The sequence below is a fragment of the Aristolochia californica genome, unplaced genomic scaffold, assembly GCF_029961685.1.
Source record: "Aristolochia californica isolate CCGP_79_NKW_82.1479 unplaced genomic scaffold, dmAriCali1.0.hap1 SCAF_14, whole genome shotgun sequence".
NCBI classification, from domain to species: Eukaryota; Viridiplantae; Streptophyta; class Magnoliopsida; order Piperales; family Aristolochiaceae; genus Aristolochia; species Aristolochia californica.
Window position 1 is genome coordinate 6,110,473 of NW_027181815.1, and position 15,471 is coordinate 6,125,943.

The 15,471-nt window shown below is 39.0% G+C and overlaps 1 protein-coding gene across 1 annotated transcript; it reads right to left on the bottom strand.

Annotated features, from left to right (window-relative positions):
* Window positions 1–1,120: 1,120 nt before the first annotated feature.
* Window positions 1,121–3,012, bottom strand: LOC137950657 (1-aminocyclopropane-1-carboxylate synthase 7-like). The gene is made up of 4 exons (XM_068797241.1): window positions 2,836–3,012; window positions 2,580–2,708; window positions 2,253–2,413; window positions 1,121–1,976 (listed from the first exon to the last, which is right to left on the bottom strand). Exons 1-4 carry the CDS (start codon window positions 3,010–3,012, stop codon window positions 1,121–1,123), a joined length of 1,323 nt encoding a protein of 440 aa, XP_068653342.1.
* Between the last annotated feature and the right edge of the window lie 12,459 nt (window positions 3,013–15,471).

Consider the following 15,471-nt stretch of genomic DNA (forward strand, 5'->3'; position numbering starts at 1 on the left):
ACTGGCGAGAAGCCATACTAAAGGACGATTCAAGCAAATAACACCGACGACACAGTTGAAAATTGGCAACAGAATTTGTCAAGCACGACCCTGACAGTGCTCATGGGAACTGAACTGGTGCTGTCCACGTTTCAGCCATTTGAGTTGTTTTAATTTCATGTACAAGCTGGAGTCAGACAGCTGAAGTTGAGTTCGGTGAAGATATGGCTTTATAATGGAATTCACCAATAACATCAAAACATCATCGTCAACGAATACCAGAAGTAATCTGCCTTAAAGTCTCTCAAAGAAGTGTGTTGAAACCAGTGTGCTAGGCTCAAACTTTTTAGGAAAACAACCCCATGGATCTTATATAAGGACAAATTCACCAGAAATACCTGGGACAAAATTCGGTGGGAGCGGGATTCGAACTCGAGACCAACCTGCTCTGATACCATGTTGAAACCAGTGCACTAAAATGCTCGAACCTTTTAGAAAAACAACCCCACGGATCTTATACAAGGTCTGACCCGGTCGATACAAACACAAATTCCAACAAAGTGCTTACAAAAACTAGTTGGTAATTTTCGAAAACCAAAGCCAGACCCTTCTTCATGATAGTTACGCGTGGAGATTCATAGAGTTTGTTTTCAAGTTGGTTCTAAGGTCTACCTCAAAATGATTAGTCATCTTAGAAAACCTTTTTACCAACTAATAAATTTAATATATTTATTCTCACTAATCCATGTGGGCTTATTTAACAACCAATTGTTATACCCACGCATGCATCCACACACGGATCTTTGTTTATGCTTCTACGGCTGGAAACCATCGTCTTTAGTATTTATTTAAAGCATTAATGGCGGTTGTGTTACGAGCTCTAGCTTTTGTAAAAGCTCTAGTCACAAGTATAAGCACAATTGCAACATCACATTAACTAGTTAAATCCTCACGCAGGAGCTTCCATGAAGCTTGGTAACAGATAAGATACAGTTTATCTGCTACAGTTGTTAAAACATCTACAACTGCACCGGTTTACAGTATTTGGGGACACCTAGCTATTTCACCAAATGGGTGGTTCTGTCAACTTAAATAATTGAAGTCTTAAAAGTGAAAGAACTAAAGGCATCTGATCGATGCCCTAGTATTCCTTCCTTTGTTCCATGAAGTCTTGTATTCTCTTCAGCGCGACTTGGAGTGTCTGCTCGCTCATGTTGGCAAAACATACCCGAAACCAGCCGGCTTCAGAGCAATGGCATGAGGAACCAGGAGATACGTTTAGTTTCATCTCGTACAAGAATGATTTCCAAAGCCTTAGTTCTCCGTCTCTTGTTGGCTGTTCCAAAAGAGGGCTCAAATTCATCCAGCAGAAAAGCCCGGCATTGCCGTGCAAACACTCGATCCCTGCTTTCTTCAGACCTTCGATGATTGCGTCGTATCTTTTGCGTAGCCTCTCCCTGTTGGTCTGTATGCACTTCTTTGTGAACTCAACGTCTGATAGCATAGAAGCCAGGAGATGCTGAGTTTGGGAAGAGACCAAGCTGAAGCTTGACATCCTTCTCGCAGTGGTCACCACTTTATCGTTGTATGAATAGATCGTGCCAACTCTAAATCCAGGAAGCCCAAGATCTTTCGAGAGGCTGTAAACAATGTGAACTCTTTCAGAATTTTCGTAGTTGCGAGACTCCAAAATTTCCGAAACGCTTGTGAATTCCGTGGAGGAGAAGACTGAGCCTGAGTAGATCTCGTCCGACACAAGGTGGATGTTTTTCTCAGAAACGAAGTCAAGAATCTCTTCAAGAACCTTTCTTTCGATGGTCGCACCTAAAGGGTTTGATGGGTTTGTGATGAGAAGTCCTCTGACTCTGATGTTTTTGGCCTCGGCTTCTACAAAGGCTTTTTCCAGGGTTTCATGAGTAATTCGGAAGTTGTTGGAACTGTCGCAGTAGACCGGTACTATCTGCACACCAGTTCTCCACCTCAGATCTCTAACAAATCTGCAAAATGTTTTCCGTAGATCTGTTATGATTTATAGACGTATACAGTGACCAAGGCTCGGAAGAGGGAAACTGGATTAGAGGGAACAAAATCCTAATATAATTAAAACACGTGTGTTGGAAATATGGATTTCCAGCATGTGAGTATGTGCCGGAATAGCGTAGCCTGCATGCAGTCACCATTAACTTGCATGGATTTCATGCAAAGCTAAGGATAATATGAAGGTGGGACGACTCGAGACTCTGAAATCAAGGTGCTTAATTTGTAGTTCTTACCCTGGATAGTATGGCGTTGGCACCAGCAAGGCATCTCCAGGATCTGCTAAAATGAATGTCAACAGCTCATTTGCCGCGGTTGCTCCTGCAGTGAGGACGACTCTTTCAGGATCAAATTTCACCTTTCCTCCTCTTATTTGCTCCATGAAAGTAGCCATTGCCTACAGATTAGAAAGATGTAGACGTTATAAGGATCAGTAAATAGAACTTCTGTTCTTCGTTGTGAACAAACAAATTAGTTAACAAGTCATAGAAGTTTTTGCAAATAAGTTTCTGACATTTCTGTAACTAATTTTCTTCCATGGAAACAGAGGCAAGAGGGCTAACCTTTCTGAAAACGTCGAGTCCGTGGTAATCTTGGAACAGAGCGCTCTCTCTGAAGCTGGAGAGACCACTTCCCCATTTGGATGCTTCTGGATTCTGCTCCAAGTACTCCTCTAGTAAATCAAAAGATACCTGTTCATCACGAAAACACTTGATTAGATTGAACCCAAAAGATAGAGTAGCTGTCTTTTTTGCTCTAGTTCGAACTCCAGAAGCGTGCTTTCTAGTGTTTACTCTTCGTCAAGCTTTTCAAACTTACTTGGTTTTCAGCTAGTCCCATCTGTATGACTCCTGATGGGTTCTTGAGAGCGTCGTAAGGGTCATGGTCATAGGCTTTCCAGCCGGCAAAATAAGGAGAGTCCTCTCCGTGGGTATCAGAAGTAGCGACGGCTGACAATCCAACACGAGGTTTCTCAAACTCCACACCCTTGGTCATAATTTCTTTCCCGAACCCAACACCCTAATTTGCAAAGGCAGATGTTTATGAAGGAAGAACATGGAAAATTTTATAGAGAAGGAGAGCTGCTGCACAGGAAACATCTTCAGAAAACCCCCCATTATATATACACGGAGGTTCAGTCGGAAAGGTCCACTGGGGGGAGTGATATTATTTTTCTACCAGACGAAGCAAAAATGATTGGCTAGGTGGTGTAAGCACGAGAATGCCTCTTCGATACAAAATGAAATTTCATCTCTTGGGACAGCTGTTATCCCTTGTCAGTCATTAAATCTTTGCTTTATCCCAATATCAATGAAATCTGCATCAAATACGGTGGTTGATTGATTGGTCTTCTTCTACTTTTTTCTATTAGCTCCTTCTCATTAGTTTCTGAGATGTTTTCATACCTTTCACAGTCATTCACTTGCTTCATTGGCTTTGAGTTGGTACTTAATGTTTCGAGATTCACCAAAGTTTCACCCCTTTTCTCAATCAATGACTAATCAAATCAGCTCATGATTAATAAAGTAATAAATCAAGAAATGCTTGTGGAAACCTGTCATCCGGCAAGGTTTTGACAATGGCAGAGTCAGGAGCTACTGTCAGACTTGGAAATGAGAAACAGACTCTGTGCCCCGATTATTGGTTGCCATATGGTACCAATTCTACCTAGAAAGACAAGGAGTTGCGGCTGCCAGAAATCTAGTTGTCTAGTATTAATCTGTTATCACTGTTAATTAAATGAAGACGAGAGTGATCAAAGCTATCCATTCATATTGATCTGTATGAAATGCATCTGCAGAGTTTCAGATTCTGATTCTATATGTTACCCATGAATTTAAGCCAGGAAAATCGTAAAATTTGCTACGCCTGTAGTTTTACTTTGTATATTTCTCTTGTTTTATGTCTGATCATTTACCCAAGTCAGTGCCGGTACACCATTTCAAGAAAACTATCTAATTGATAGCATAAGTGTACTTAGCGGCGCTCAAATAAGTTTAACAGTAGAATGCGCATAATTATAACGACAGAGAATTAGGTCTTTGTGGTGGAGGCGGATCATCAAGCTGACATAGGCAATAAAAGATAAGGAGGGACTAGGAAAGATAGGGAAAAAAGAAGAATAATAAAAATGAGAAGATGCCTCATTTCAGATTAGCTATGTGGGTAGATGAAGATCATGAAGGTCCATCTGCCCGGCCTAAAGAGGTACATGTTTGCCATTGAAAGGTTAAAAGACAAAAAATATATAAAAAAGAAACAGAGAGAAGTGATTCCTAACGATTCTCTTGGGGACTATGAGATGGAGACAAATCTCAAACCAGGCAAAAAGATTTTATTCTTTAGAAAACTGCACTCCTAAGTAAGTCATAGGCAATAAGTGGCATTTTCCTCAGTCACGGTCGGATCCTCCCAAGTGATCCCATCTCAAAAAAAAAAAAAAATAAAGGGAAAAAAAACTCCCAGTAAAAGTAACTCGAATTATTGATGGTGATGCAGGAGGAAGATTTGAATAAGACCCTCATGATCCTCGAGGAGAGGGACATTGATCGTATTTAAATGGAGGAATTCATCGGGAATGCAATTCCTTTGTTGGTTCTACTCACAAAACGCTGGAACTTCTTTGCACTAAAAGTGAGCTGATATAATTATACGCCAAACCCAGATATTTATTGATTGTCTACCTGCCTTTTCCTGACTAATTTTTCCTTCCCAGTAGAGGCTTACTTGATCTCCTCTCCAACCACGAGAAACCTTTAGAAAGGCAGTTCTAGAACGGTCCTTCCACAAGAGATATAATTGCTCTCTTCTTCTCTGGCTCTTCGAATTTGACAATCCCATGCTATGATCAGCAAACACAGGGTGGAAAGCGTTATATCAGATACTCCTATTCGTTGACCAGCCCCGCGAACAAACCCATGAATATACTTCAAAAAGACGCAGCTGGAATGCAATGTGGCAAATCATCTACGTGGGATGACATGTTCACGGACAACCAAATGCCTTCAAGAATGACAAATAGTGAAGATGACGATGAGAATAGCAACCGAGTGAGCTTTAGGCAGTCTATACTGATTTTCAGCACTTCATGGTGCATCCACCGTTGTTACAAGCAACACCCTCATCCTCTTTTCTGTCTCCTGATATTAGAAAGTATTGGAGATAAAACTGAACCTGCTTCTAACGACATAGGGGCAGCCAAGGGAACAAGAATGTCCAGTAAAAACAGAGAAGATTGCAACTGATATTTCGGGCCAACAACTTTGTTACGTTGTGATAGGGTTTTAGTTTTTTGAATAACTTATGTATATATGGAGAGTTTGTGTATAAATACCACACACTATATACATTTGTATATATTTGAAACTGAAATTCTTAAACCCATCAATTCTCTCATCTTGTTAAGGTTTACATGGTATTAGAGCTGCATACGACTCATGTCTAAACCGATCCTCTTCAAGATGTCTGCCTCCCCAAATTCCTCTACTTCAAATGTTGCCGCCACCAACCTTCCTACTTTCAACCCCTCTTCCTCCATCAACCTCACCAAACTCACACGTCTTAATTACCCAACGTGGAAAACCACCATGTTACCCTACCTCAAAGGCCAGAAAGTCTACGGACACATCGACGACACCATTCGACAACCTGCAAAAACATTCACTATTGCTGATGGCTCTATAATCCCCAACCCCTCATACGATATTTGGGAAACCCAGGATAACCTTATTCTTAGCTGCATCAATTCTTTTCTTTCTGATGAAGTACTTGTCCAGGTTGCTCACTGCAGCTCCTCCCCTGAAGTTTGGATGGCTCTAAGCTCTGCTTTTGCATCCCAGTCCCGTGCTAAAGCGTTACATCTTCGCTCTCAACTCTCTACCCTCCGAAAAGGTAATCAATCTGCAACTGATTACTTCATGACAATCAAACTTCTTACGAACGACTTGGCCATTACTGGTCAGGCTCTGAAGTGTAACTAAATTATCCCATATTTGCTTGCTGGGCTCGGTCTCGAATATGACTCTCTTGTTTTCATGGTTTCTCACCGAGATAATTCTCTCACCTTGGAAGAACTTTATTCAATGCTTTTGACGTGTGAAGCTCGCATCGAGCATAATAATCAACTTCTCTCCTTGCCCATGGCTTCAGCCCATGTTGCCACCCGCCAACAACACTTTTCAGGAGGACGGGCTCGTTGCACCTTCTCAGCTCCTCGAGACAGGGGGTGTACTCCATTCACTGGCAACTGTGGAGGTGGTCGCATCAACTCTAGTATGTGGTGTCAACTGTGTGAAAAACCTGGTCACACGGCTTCTCGCTGTTGGAAGTGTTTTGATCCAAATTTCCAAACCCGACCGCTTCGCCTCCAACCAATCTCAACAGCTATCGACTAAACCAGAGTGGCATCCTGACACTGGTGCGATGCATCATCTAACCAACAACATGAGTAATCTGAATATCCGAAGTGATGATTTTTCTGGCACTGATCAAATTCACATTGGTGATGGTATAGGCTTGAAAATAACTCATATTGGCTCTGCTTCTTTATCTAACTCCTCTTTGTCTTTTATTCTTGATAAAATTCTTGTCGTCCCCCAAATTACCAAAAATCTTACATCTGTTCAAAAGTTTGCTCAGGATAATAATGTTTATTTTGAGTTTCACAAATCTTTTTTTCTGCTTAAGGATTACTCGAGGAACGTTTTACATAAAGGATCTATGTCTGATGGCATTTATTGCTTCTTTCCATCTCTTCAACACTTTTTTCCCTCTGCCTTTGTTGATGCTTGGATCTCAGTTACAAACTGGCACCGTCGTCTTGGTCATGCTTCTTATAGTACTGTTTGACATGTGTTGGGCAATAATAATTTACCAGTTGGTTCCAATAAGAGACATAATATTTGTCCTGAGTGTGCAATGGCTAAAAGCCATAATTTACCTTTTTCTACTTCAATTCCTTCTATTTTATGACCTCTTGAACGAATTTATTTCGATGTCTGGGGGCCTAGCTCAGTTGTTTCTAGTTATGGATCTCGTTATTATGTTTGTTTTTTGGATGCCTTTACTAAATTCCTTTGGATATTTCCTTTGAAATTGAAATTTGATGTTGAAACTATTTTCATTCAATTTAAAAAATATAGGCATTTTGATCTACAAATTAAAGACATTCAAACCGATTGGGGAGGTGAATATCGACGTTTAAATACTTATTTCAAAACCTGTGGAATTCAACATCGTTTAGCTTGTCCTTACACGCATGAACAAATGGGTTCAGTTGAACTCGACATCATCAAATTGTTGAAATGGGCTTAGCTTTGGTTGCTCACTCAAATTTGCCCAAACCTTATTGGGAAGACGTTTTTTTAACTGCTACTTATATTATTAATCGTCTTCCTTCCAAAACACTAGACAACAAATCACCTTTTGAAATGGCTTATAAAAAAAAACTCAACTATTTGTTTATGCATGTTTTTGGATGTGCTTGTTGGCCTAACTTGTGTGCTTATAACAAACATAAAATTGATTTTTGATCTAAAACTTGTATTTTTCTTGGTTATAGTCTATCACACTAGGGCTACAAATGTCTCGATTTGGCCACCAAAAAATTATATGTCTTGCGCCATGTCATTTTTTATGAGTCCTTGTTCCCATACCAAAAAGAATCCTCGACATCTACTCCACCCGCACCCGAAATTTTTTCCTTATCATTCTCCTTATGTCAACCGCATAATCCACCTAACCATGAAGGTCCACACATATGTCCCAATAAACAGTTGCACTTTGACCACGCCAATCCACAAAATCAAGTGCCTTCAGATATTCAGTCTACTATGTTCTCTTCGGATGTTGCTCACGTACCAGCAAGGGATCTCACTCGCGCTTTAGAAGATGTTGTTGGGCAATCTCATCCACCAAATCCTCCTCATTTACGTGATATTCAAATGCCACGCCGCATGCTTACTTGATCACAAACAAACTCTCTCAAGCCAAAAGCTCCATATGTTGGTATAGCCCGATACCTACTCCCTCAATGTTTACTTACTAATCATGTCTCATCTCTTGCAGAACCTACTTGTTTTTCTGTGGCCTCAAAATATCAGTACTGGCGTGAAGCCATGAACACCGAGTTTAATGCTCTTGTGAAAAATGGCACTTGGGATCTTGTCCCATCTAAGCAAAGTCACAATCTTGTTGGAAATAAGTGGATTTTCTGAATTAAACGACATGTCGATGGCAGTGTTGAGTATTTTAAAGCGCTACTAGTGGCGAAAGGTTATCATCAACAACCTGGTGTCGACTTCACGGAATCCTTTAGCCCTGTGGTTAAGTCAGGGACTATACGGTTATTACTATCTTTAGCTATTACATGACACTGGAACATTCGACAGATTGATATCCAGAATGCATTTCTACCTGGCCAGTTACAGCAAGAAGTTTATATGCAACAACCTCAAGGGTATGTTCACACTGATTTTCCTACTCATGCGTGCTGCTTAAAGAAGAGCTTATACGGTCTTAAACAAGCTCCTAGAGTTTGGTTTTGTAGACTGACCGAAACACTGCAACAAATGGGATTCGTTGGTTCAAAGGCTTCTCTATTTTCACACTTCATCACGACGACTTCTCTATTTTCATCCTTATATATGTTGATGATATCATCATCACTGGGCCCTCTTCAGATACAATTGACAAATTTATTCAACAACTTGGAGGTATTTTTCCCGTCAAAGATTTAAGCACTCTGTCTTATTTTCTTGGTGTAGAGGCTTTGTTCGATGGTCATGATTTTTTTTTAACCCAAAGAAAATATGTGGCTGACCTGTTACAACGGGTTCACATGCATGAAGCAAAGCTATGTTCAACTCCTATGAGTATTACTTGCAATTTATCTAAGTTTGAAGGTCATGATTTTTCTGACCCTCAACTTTATTGAAGCACATTTGGGGCATTATATTACTTGGGCTTCACTCGTCTAGATATTGCTTTCGCGGTTCACCGTGTTAGCAAATTCATGCATCAACCCAAAGACACTCATTGGCAAGCTGTCAAGAGAATTCTCCGGTATCTCAAATCTACGGTGAGCTATGGATTTCGTTTACAAAGTACTTCAAATAATTCTCTACAAGGGTATAGTGAAGCCGATTGGGCTGGTGACAAAGATGATCGACGTAGTATTGGGGCATACTGTATTTTTCATGGTTCCAATCTTATCAGTTGGAGTTGTAAACAACAACAAACTGTTGCCCGAAGTAGCATTGAATCAGAATATAAATCCCTCTCCAACACTGCGACAGAGTTACATTGGCTTTAATCTATACTTCATGATCTGCGGCTTCCCTTAGTGACTAGTCCAATATTATGGTGTGATAATATTGGAGCTATTTATTTGTCCTCTAATCCAGTTTTCCATGGAGCCAAACATATTGAAATAGACTTTCATTATTTCTATTTCAATATGTTCGGGATCAAGTCTTAGCTAAAAAAACTTTAGGTCTCATTTCTATCCACTAAACACCAGCTTGCGGATTTATTAACTAAACCACTGTCATCCATTCGTTTTCATCTCCTGCGAACCAACCTTCATGTTCAAGATCAGCCCATTCGGTTGAGGGGGTGTATAGGAGATAAAACTGAACCTACTTCTAACGACACAATGGCAGCCAAGGGAACAAGAGTGCTCAGTTAAAACAGAGAATATTGCAATTGATATTTCGGAACAAGAATGCCCAATCAAAACAGAGGATATTGCAATTGATATTTCGGGCCAACAACTTTGTTACGTTGTGATAGTGTTTTTGATTTTTGAATAGCTTATGTATAGGAGGAAGTTATGGAGAGTTTGTGTATAAATACCATACGCTATATATACTGTTTATATCTGAAACTGAAATTCTTAAACCCATCAATTCTCTCATCTAGTTAGCTTTACAGAAAGTCATTTACTCTTAACCTCATCAAAGACCATTTCACTTCTTTTTCAGTTGTACATTAATCTGAAGTGCTTTAAAGTTTAAACCAATCTGGAAAAAAAAATGGTCTACGTGCATCCACTAGAAAATCTTATTTCTTCGGCATGCATGCCCGTGCATTTGAACAGCTTCTGGTTTAAGCTCGAACGACTAGATTGTTACCATTAATGTTGCGGTTGGCAAATAGATGTGTCCTAAAAACTTAGAAGAATGCCATTAACTAACCGACCACCGAGGGCACACGAAGGAACTCACAAATAGTAAGAAACTGGTGCACTATATATTTCTGGTCGTAGGTGGGATGGGATTGGAATGCCCCTCCCCTGTCCCAGCCCACAGAATACAAAAGAACCCAGAACCAGCACATATCATTTATGAAACGAAAAGAGGATTTTCTAAGATCGTATCGGGTTTAGACTATAGAAGGATAATGGGGTTGTTTGGATACTGGTACTTACGGTTGTCCTAGATTTAGAGGCATAAAGGCAGATTTCTTTCTTATCTTTCTTTAGAAGATATAACGATCCTTCTGGTAAATGTGGTGGATGCTTCATTTCTGTCTCCCTCTTAGTTAGTTATATATATAGAAAAAGGGATAAAAGGGAGACAAATTCTCTGCTCGCTTGGGCTTGGAGTAGGAATTATCATATAGTTCATTAGATTAACCTATTCCGTGTTCATCTGGTCGAAAGAGAGAGGCTAATTGCCAGTAGATTTAAGTGATTATTAGGTTCCTAATGAGGAGCTCTGATTTCAGTCTGGTTTTTCTTTTTGCTTAAACTGTAAAATATTGGTGGATTTTCTAGCTTGTGGCTGTTTTTCTTCCCGTACTTGTCCCTAAGTCAAGTCAACCAGAATGAGATGTCCACCCCAAACGAGGTTGACTTCAGGGAGTCCTTTCATGGTTGTATTATATCTAAAAATGCGACCTCTCATACCAATTACAAGGTTTTGATACAAGTATAAAGGATTATTTCTACTGCCATAGGCAAATAAAACAATAAAAAAATCATTTCTTTTTACTAATTTTCTATTAGAAAAAAAATTCTATTTGATAAGTTTTTCTTTGCTCCCTTGTAAATCTCTCCATCAAGGCAATTTGAAAAAGGGGAAAAAAGAGAATCCAAAATAAATTGTGGGTTCTCTAATAAATTAGGTCCCATTATCTGATCGATATGGAAGATATTTTCTTTTTAGATTTCATGAAAATGTGTCTACCTTCTCATTTAAGCATAAAATCGAAAATAAAAATATGACTCACACACATCTACCCTTCTTCTCTATACCAAAGTAGTTGAAAATTAGATGATAATTTATTTTTGATTAAATTAATATTTTATAAAAATAATAATTAATGGATAAAGTCCTAAAAAAATTAAAAAATGCAATGAGTGAAAATGTCTAATAAACTTGTAGCGTTCTCCCTGCTTTTCTCATATATGAAGAAACACAGAGAAAGAAGGGAGAAGCCTTTTCCTTTTTTTTTTCTCACATATAAAGTTGTAGTAGAGCATCTTAATTGCCTCTCATGGGACCATTGAATTCGTAAGCATTGGAGAGATTCTTGTCTCTTGGTGGCATTTGCTTTTATTTTCAGTGCTTGCTTCGGCATGTTTGGATAGTCTATTCCATAATTTGGGTCTCCACCTATGCTACTGAGGAAAGATAAAAAGATAGAGAAGGGTGGTGATGGGTATGCGGATATTGGATATATTTTGGATTTTGGAAAAGATACAATTTTCTCTTTTCCTTTTCTATGGATAAACTGATTCATCCAAAGAAGGGGGGAAGGCTTTGCCCTCTCTCACTGTTTTTGTCCAAATACGGAGGAAAGATAAGGGAGGAGAAATGTGTCAATTTTTTCTCTGATAAACTCTTATTTTCATTTGATTCATCTTTCTTTCAGTTTACATGGGTATTTATACAAGTTAATTACAAGATCAACATGGGAGAATAACACAGAGGAGGATTTCCTCTTGGAATCTTGGACAAAAAATTAGAGGAGGATTTCCTCCTCTGATTCCTCGGAATACTACTCACACCAATAATCCCCTTCAAGTTGGTGCATATATATCTCTGATGCCTAACTTGCCAAGTGAGTTGTAGAAGTTCTTGCTGCATACTGTTTTTGTAAGTATGTCTGCCAACTGGTCTTCGGATTTAATAAACGAAAATCAAATTATCTTGGGCTCAAGGTTTTGCTTGATGAAAAGCTGATCTATTTTCACATGTTTAGTTCGATCATACTGAACTGGATTATGCAAAATATCAATAGCCTCCTTGTTATCGCAGAATAAGTCCATCTCATAGCTTGAGCTAAAACCAATTTTGGTTAATAATCTCTGAAGACAAAGAAGCTCACACAGACCCTTAGCAATCCCACGAAATTCAGCTTGAACACTTGATAGTGCTACTACCTTTTGTTTCTTACTTCTCCATGTAACAAGGTTCCCTCCACCAAACGTAAAATAGCCTGAGGTAGATCTTCTATCTAAAATATTCCCTGCTCAGTTAGTATCTATATAACCTTCAACCCTTACGTGATGGTTTTTTGAGAACACGAGTCCTTTCCTAGGGGAGGACTTTAGGTATTGAAAAATTTGATTCACAACATTCATACAATCTTCACTCGGACAATACATGAATTGGCTTACTACACTTACTGCATAGGTGATGTCAGGTTGTGTATGGGAGAGATAAATAAGTTTCCCAACCAACTTCTGGTATCTTATTTTATTTATTGGCACTTGATTTGGGTATTCTCCAAGATTGTGATTTGGGATTATTGGAGTATCCGCTGGCTTATAATCCAATAGTCCAATTTTTGATAATAAATCTAGGATATATTTTCGTTGGGAAAGGAACATACTTTGCGGACCTAGCAACTTTGATTCCCAGAAAATATTTAAGTCCTCCTAGATTTTTCATCTCAAATTTTATTGCCAAATACTCTTGAAATCTTGCTATTTCTTCTATATCATCTCCTGTAATGATCATATCGTCTATATACACTATCAAAGATGTTACTTTACCTTGCCGATGCGTTAATTATAGTGTATGGTCTGCGTTACTTTGTTTAAAATCATATTTCCGCATTGCCAAGGTCAACCTCCCAAACCACGCTCTAGGAGATTGCTTCAAGCCATATAGAGTTCACGAGAATTTGCACGCCATCCTAGCTTCAGAATTTACCATATATCCTAGAGGAACGTTCATGTAGATTTCTTATTCAAAATCTCCATGGAGAAAAAAATATTTCCAACATTAAACTGGTGCAGTGGACAATCAAGATTAGTTGCAAAAGATAGCAAAACTTTAACAGTATTTAGTTTGGCCACTAGTAAGATTGTCACTTGATAATCTACACCATATGTCTGTGTATATCCTTTTGCTGCTAACCTTGCCTTGTATTGTTCAACTGCTCCATCAGATTTGTACTTGTTCTTTTACCTCAGGTACAGGAACAAGACTCCAGGTATCATTTTTCATTAATGTCTCCATTTATTCTTTTATGGCTTGAGCCCACCTAAGGTTTTTCAGAGCTTCATCAACACATGAGGGAACAAGGTGTGAGCATGGTTCATTTACAAATTTCTTGAGGGGTTCAGACAATTCTTTTGTAGACATATAATTGGCAATATGATATTTCAATCTTTGTTCCTTCACTTCAGGGGAACATCTGTGTAGTGGTTTGCCCTAATTACGCATGACAGGTAATTCATAACCAACAAGAGTATCATTCGAATATTGAGATGTGATAGAAGTACTTACCTTAATGATATTCTCAGGAGATAAGTCATTGGATACTGAAGGGATGATGGGTACTGTTTCATCAAATTTTGAAGATGTCTTCTTTGGATTCGGTACTACTTCAACAACTTCTGAAGATGTCTTCCCTAGATTTGGTTCTACAACGATCGCTATATCAATTTCCTTGAACCAGTCAAATGCCATCCAATTCAACTCTTCTTCTAGTGTCCCCCCTGAAAAGAATAATTGGATGGACTAGATGAGTAGGAAGTTTCGGATTCAACGAACGTGACATCCATAGTTATATATGTGCACCAAGTAGTTGGATCGTAACAACATACCCTTTTTTTTGGAACGCAGATACCAAAAACAAACATTGAATGACACACGGATACACATGGATCAAGCTTTAAGCACTGATTTTTGTGGAGATTAATGAGTACAACGCAACCAAAAAAACTTTGAGGGGGGGGGGGGGGGGGGGGGGCATGAACACCGAGGGTAATGAAATATAGTTTGACAGGGCCTGTAGGGGAGTCTTAAACTCAAGAATTTTGGAAGACATGCGGTTAATGAAGTGGACAACCGTAGTAATAGTATCAGGCCAATAATGGCTAGGCACTTTCCTAAGTAAAAGAGTTTGAGTTGTTTTAAGAATGTGGCAATTTTTCATCTCCATTATACCATTTTGTTGAGGAGTCTAGGGGCATGTGGTTTCATGAATTAGTCTATAGTGATGGAAATAATCATAGAATTGATGATTCACATATTTTCTACCATTATCAGATAGAAGAATTCAATTATTGGCGAAGAACTAAGTTTGGATCCTTTTATGAAAGGATTGAAAGGTATGAAAGACTCATCTTTGTATTTCAACAAGTAAAACCAAGTCATTCATATGCAATCATCAACAAATATGAAAAACCAACGGACACTAGACCTAGTATCTTTGGGGGACGAACCCCACACATCAGAGTGAATTAAAGTGAAAAAATCATCGTTTTTATTGATATTTAACGGATACTTGACCCGATGACTTTTAGTTAGAATGCAAGTTTAATAGTTAAAATCCAGAACTGACAAATTCCAAAATAAATCGAAAAACATATGTTTCAAATATCTAAATGAAGGATGACCTAACCGACGGTGCCACAAACAAATCTGTTCCACTTTGAGGTCACTCGGGTGCCATATGTGATATGCACAACCTACGCTGAAATTTTTCATGTAATAGAGCCCTCTCCTCTTAGTACCACGCCAAATGATCTATTTGGTGAGAGTATCCTCAATATGAACAATGCAATTTAGGTCGTCAATAATTTTACTCATTGATAGTAACTTGTGAAAAAGATATGACAGAGTAGTGTATTAAATAATGGTAATGCAAGTGATAACATCACTATTTCAGCCTTTGTTACCGAAGAGATAAACTCCATTAGCATTGGCAATACTAGTCCGTCAAAGAGCTGAATGCTGAGAAAAATCACTTGCATCAAATGTCATATGATTTGTTAGTCCAAAGTAGGGGTGGCTTCGAACCGAGCTGGCTCGCGAGTGGCTTGAGTTCGGCTCGATGCCGGCTCGGTTCGATTCGGTATCTCTGGCACTCGAGATCCGAAATCGGCTCATTTAAGTTAATGAACCGAGCTCGATCGAATCAAGGTTTGACTTAAAAACTCACGAGCCCGTTAACGAGTCGTGCAGGAGCGGGAGCGGGGGATTGAGGTCAGTAGGG